This window comes from Eriocheir sinensis, chromosome 31 (assembly GCF_024679095.1).
Source record: "Eriocheir sinensis breed Jianghai 21 chromosome 31, ASM2467909v1, whole genome shotgun sequence".
NCBI classification, from domain to species: domain Eukaryota; kingdom Metazoa; phylum Arthropoda; class Malacostraca; order Decapoda; family Varunidae; genus Eriocheir; species Eriocheir sinensis.
The window spans coordinates 9,283,741-9,288,740 of record NC_066539.1 but is presented as its reverse complement, the minus strand read 5'-3'; the positions used below and the strand labels follow the sequence as shown (position 1 = coordinate 9,288,740).

The 5,000-nt window shown below is 45.9% G+C and overlaps 1 protein-coding gene across 1 annotated transcript in view; it reads left to right on the top strand.

Moving 5' to 3' along the window:
• Nucleotides 1-5,000, top strand: part of LOC127005890 (uncharacterized) — a 38,855-nt gene that overhangs the window by 26,450 nt on the left and 7,405 nt on the right. The window contains exons 3-5 of the mRNA XM_050875232.1: nucleotides 1,543-1,718; nucleotides 3,966-4,081; nucleotides 4,470-5,000. The exon at nucleotides 4,470-5,000 is cut by the window's right edge and continues 235 nt beyond it. Of these exons, the coding sequence (XP_050731189.1) occupies nucleotides 1,543-1,718; nucleotides 3,966-4,081; nucleotides 4,470-5,000 (823 nt within the window). The remainder of the gene's footprint in view (nucleotides 1-1,542; nucleotides 1,719-3,965; nucleotides 4,082-4,469) is intronic.

The window sequence follows — 5,000 nt, the reverse complement described above, 5'->3', positions numbered from 1 at the left end:
ATTTCAGTAATCTACATCCTACATATCCTACATATTAATATTTCAGTAATCTCTCCTACATATTAATATTTCAGTAATCTACATCCTACATATCCTACATATTAATATTTCAGTAATCTCTCCTACATATTAATATTTTTTCTCACTTCCCTCCTCTCTGCTTCCCTTCTGATGGTGTGCCCTTTTATTCACACTTTCATTTTTCTTTGTCCTTCTTTGACTTTCTTTTGATTTAGCTTATGATCACTTTCCTGTGTAATTTCCAGGTATGCATTACCAACCTGTCTAGCCACTGCAGCAGCTCATCCTATCACCTTTATTCCAGTACATTCTCCCTCCTTTCTCATGTTCCACTTTTTCTGTCTGTCTGCCATCCTCTCTTATTCACTTAAAAATGGCATGATATCACTGTACGATTTCCTGGTAGTGAGCTCATCAACCTCGCTTTTTATCTTTGTTTTGCACCTGCCACTCTCCTTGCTCTTACATATATCTTTTTTCATCTTCCTAGTAAGCTCTAATTCACGTCTTATCTTTTTTTTTTTTTAATTACCCTCTGACTTTTTTTTTTAACGTTCATTCACTAAAAACTCTTCTCTTATTTTCATCTCAGTTTACACTATATGATACTAGGTTGTTGTTTTTGTCTTTTTTCCTAGAATGCTGCATATAATCGCTGTCTGTCTGACTGTCTGTTTGTCTACCAATCTATCTATCTATCTGTCTATCTGTCTGTCTGTATGCTACTAATATCACTTCTATTCATTCCATCATTTCTGTCACAATATAACTACGTATCCGCAGCAACCTTTCCCCCTTCTCTCCTTCTGCCACCCTCTCTCTCTCTCTCTCTCTCTCTCTCTCTCTCTCTCTCTCTCTCTCTCTGCATATTTTCTTCGTACTCTGGCTTTATCTTTCGCCAATCTTTCTATAGACCAAGCGCCAGCCTCCCCGCCCCGTCCTGTCGCTGGTTGGCAACACTGCAGCGGACTGGTTATACAGCCGACGACGCTTTTCTCATGACTTGGAAATTGTCAGAGAGAAGTGCCGAGTCATTTCCAATATCTAATATTGAAGTTAGAGGTTATACATATATATTATCTTGTTTTATGTATTTTTTTTTTCCTCGGCTCGCCATGCAGAGAGTCAATTACGTTTCCTTTTTTTTGTTGTTGTTGCTGTTGTTGGTATTGCTACTTTTTTTTTTTTTTCATGTGTAGGAGCTATCGGAGAGGGATGACTAAATTTTATCTCCATCTATCTCTATCTGTGTATCGATCTATCTATTTATCTATGTATCTATCTGTATGTCTATCTATCCATCTCTATACTCTCCCTTCACTCATCTGTATAAACCTTCCCACCTGTCAACTAAGCTCTGACTCGTGCCTTCAAGGTGTGCAGGTATCACGGCTGACAATTAAGGTGGCACAGGGAGACAGGTAACTCCCCCCCCTCTCCCACACCCTTCCCCCTTAATAGGTGCCGCGGAGTGCCTACCCTGCCATGCTCAGTGCCTCCCCCCGATCTCTTTCCCTACAGACGCTCTCCTGACTGGACCTTCTCGTCGCCTAAGAACGCACGACGGACTCTCCTGCGCAGGATGTGGGAGGACAGCGCGCCGGGCCCCCACCACCCCATGCTGCCCGCCACCGCCTCCGACCCCCCGCCCCCGCCAGGCCCGGCCCACTTGAGCGCCAACAGCCTGCTGCTCGGCGGTACGAAGGACTTGGACCATATTCTCAAACCTTTCCGGGCTTACACACCTACATTTGATAAGAATTTCGTAGAGGTTGTTGGGCTTTCAGTGGGGTGTTTTACGTAGTAGTCTAGTGGTAGTTAGACAAGGTTTCTGCACTATTAACGAGATAAACACTCATGAGAACCCGACTGATCTCCTTAGTGGCCTTCGGAAGTATTTGCTGTGAGACCCGAAAGCGTCTGAGGTCGATAGTGTCAGACGGTTCCGCCTCTCACATCAACTGTTTCCAAAGGCCGACAAGGAGGTCAATCGGGTTCTAATGAGTGTTTCCTTAGGTTCATAGTATAGAAGAAGAGTTTAAATACCAGAAGGGTCATAAAGCTACCTCTGGAAAAGCCGGAAACACCTAAGAATGCATTGTCAAATATGTGAACTTGAGCGCCGAAATATTTAAGAACATGATGACCCTCAGCATGCGGGCTCAGTTGGCCTCCCCGCGCCGCGCCTTTCCCCGCCGCCTCATGTCACTAAGTGTGCCGGGCTGCGCCGCGGCCAAAGGCACTCCGTCCATCGTATAACTTTACAGTATAATGACCGTGTTTGGCTTGTTGGTCATGTAAATTTATTGTCTAAAAACACTAACTATCCGATAAGGAGAAGATTGGAGCAAATAATGTAAATTTTACCCCATAACGACGAATGGATGAGATGAAGATAACCTGTTTATCTCACTCCTCCTCTTCCCCCTCCCTCCTTCACTCCGCTCCTCCCCCTCCTCATGCCCCTCATCCTCCACCTCCTCATTATCATTCTCTTTTCCCTTCAGTCGCCTCAAACATTTTACTTTTTGTCCTCCAACTTCCCAATAACAAGTAACGATAAAATAATAATAATAATAATAATAATAATAATAATAATAATAATAATAATAATAATAATAATAATAATAATAATAATAACAGAATAATAATAACAACAATAAATACAAATATCATAATAACAACAATGATAATAACAAGTGCCGAGATCAGAACACAACATAATCGTCGTCGTCGTTTTTTTCTGCGAGTGTTCTGGACTCGATCTCTTGAATAGGAGTCGAGGTCACCTTCTCAACGTCGCAGCTCTCAAATTGCGGTCAGAAAAAAAGTGGGCCACTTCCCTAAATTCCTGCATGGGAGACCGCAAAGCGAACGGGGGGGAGTGGGGAGGGGGGGGAGGGGAATGTGGTGATGAAGAGGAAAGTGCTAACATAGGGATCCACTGACGATGAAGGAAGGGAGTGGTGTGGAAAGGATGCTCCTATTCATCATCAGGTCCTGCTTATAATCTCGCATGTGTTGCAAGGATGTCCTTTGGAGTAATATATGGTGCTTCTAAGGACGGGTGATCAAAGTTCCAGAGGAGTGCTGATCATCCCATAGCGAAAAAAAGGAAAGAGGAAAGTAGGAGAAAAGTAATAACAAAAATGATGTCGAATGAGTAAATACAGGCCGAAGGTTATCTCCCTAAGGTGCTCTGAGGACGACGAAGAAACACATGATAGAGACGATGACTTTCCTACCATCTAGTCCAAACAGGTGGCAGAGGGAGATTGAAATATATGGTTGGGAAGTTTTTGCTTCCTAAATCTTCAGCACGCAGCGATCCCAAATGTAAACTCGCCCTCAGTCTTTTAGTCAGTCAGTTACTCTCTTCATGCATTTAACTCTTTACGTTACGCTCTACTACCTAGATGCACAAGTAATAACTTCATTTCGCGCTACAAGAACCACCTACGAAAATTTACCTGTGAAATGCACTTAGTAATACAGGTTAGTGTAGTAACATGCAGACATCATGACTTGCACTTAACATCAATTACACGATCTAGGCCTCACCAGTATTGAGGAAAAAAGATTAAAAAAACACGTGAACTCGCCGTAAGAATACTAAGATGATGTCTTTCAACCCTTTAACCCCTGTCAAGAGCACACCGAGGGGCAGCATGAGGCAAGCAGGAATAGGAATTACGGCGTCACTATAAGGAAAAAAAGTGCTTAACGGTCTTGACCATTGAACAACCACCAGTGCCCAAGACAAAAGCCTACCGATGCTGTGTTTGCATAAGAAACATAGAAAAAAACTAATAAAGGAAAGCCACCTGCTCCTCAAAATGAATGCGATGCGACTCCTATTCTCATTCCAGCACATCCTATCCCCTCGACCTTCATCTTTAGTTGTCCTCTTACTCATACTACTTATCTCCTCTACTTCCCACCAGAGGAGGACTATGACGACGCCCCCAGCGAGCTCTGGATCAGTCAGTCCGCCCTTCACCCCAACCGAGGGCACGGCTCCACGCACCTCGAGGGTCTGCAACACCTGCTGGAGGGGGAGGTGAGGCGCAATCAGGCACTCCATCACTAACACTCCCCCCAAGCCGTTATCACCACCGCCATCAACACCACCACCCGGTCTTCCACTACCCCCCCATCACCACCACTACTACCCCCACCACCAATATTCCATGCATTACCATCCTTCCTCATTTGACACTTTCCTCGACACGTATACAAACATCCTGGAGACATCCGGCTCATAAGGACTGATTGGCATTCCATATCAACGCCGCGTGTGTGTACATATGTGTGTGTGTGTGTGTGTGTGTGTGTGTGTGTGTGTGTGTGTGTGAGCTGTTAACTAATGGGGGAAAACAAGCATAACTACTGATTGCATTAAAGAAGAAGCGTGTTGCAGTGGCCTAATGTTAATGTGCCCTTGACAGGTGGGGCCCAGACTGGAGCAGGTGGGCACACAGGAAGGCGCCGCACAAGAGGAGGAGGAGGAGGAGGAAGAGGAGCATAAGGTGGAGGAAGAGGAGGAGGAAGTCAGCCGAGGCGTCTCATTCAGAGAGCCGCACGTGAGCCAACACCAGCTCTTCGGCAAGGACCTTGACATGTTTCCTCAAGGCGGCAGCGGAGTAAGGCAGGAGAGCCCGGACTTCGCTATCCCCCCGGTGCAGCCACCCTCCCTCAGCCAGTACGACTACCCGCAGAGGCCCATCGGCAGCCCCAACACACTCAACAAGGAGCTACTGAAGGACCTTCGGAACCAGCTGGCCATGGAACAGCTGGGTCGCAACGGCCAGTTTTCCGGAGACTTTCTTGGCCACTCGCCGATGATGGAAACTACAGATCTTGGTCAGCTGCCTCCAGATCTCGTGCCAGCCGGCCAGTACTCTGAGGGGCTGCCCAGAGAAGAAGTGTTCATCAAGAACCTCATGGGCAATGGTCAGCTCACGAACAGCGACAGCCAG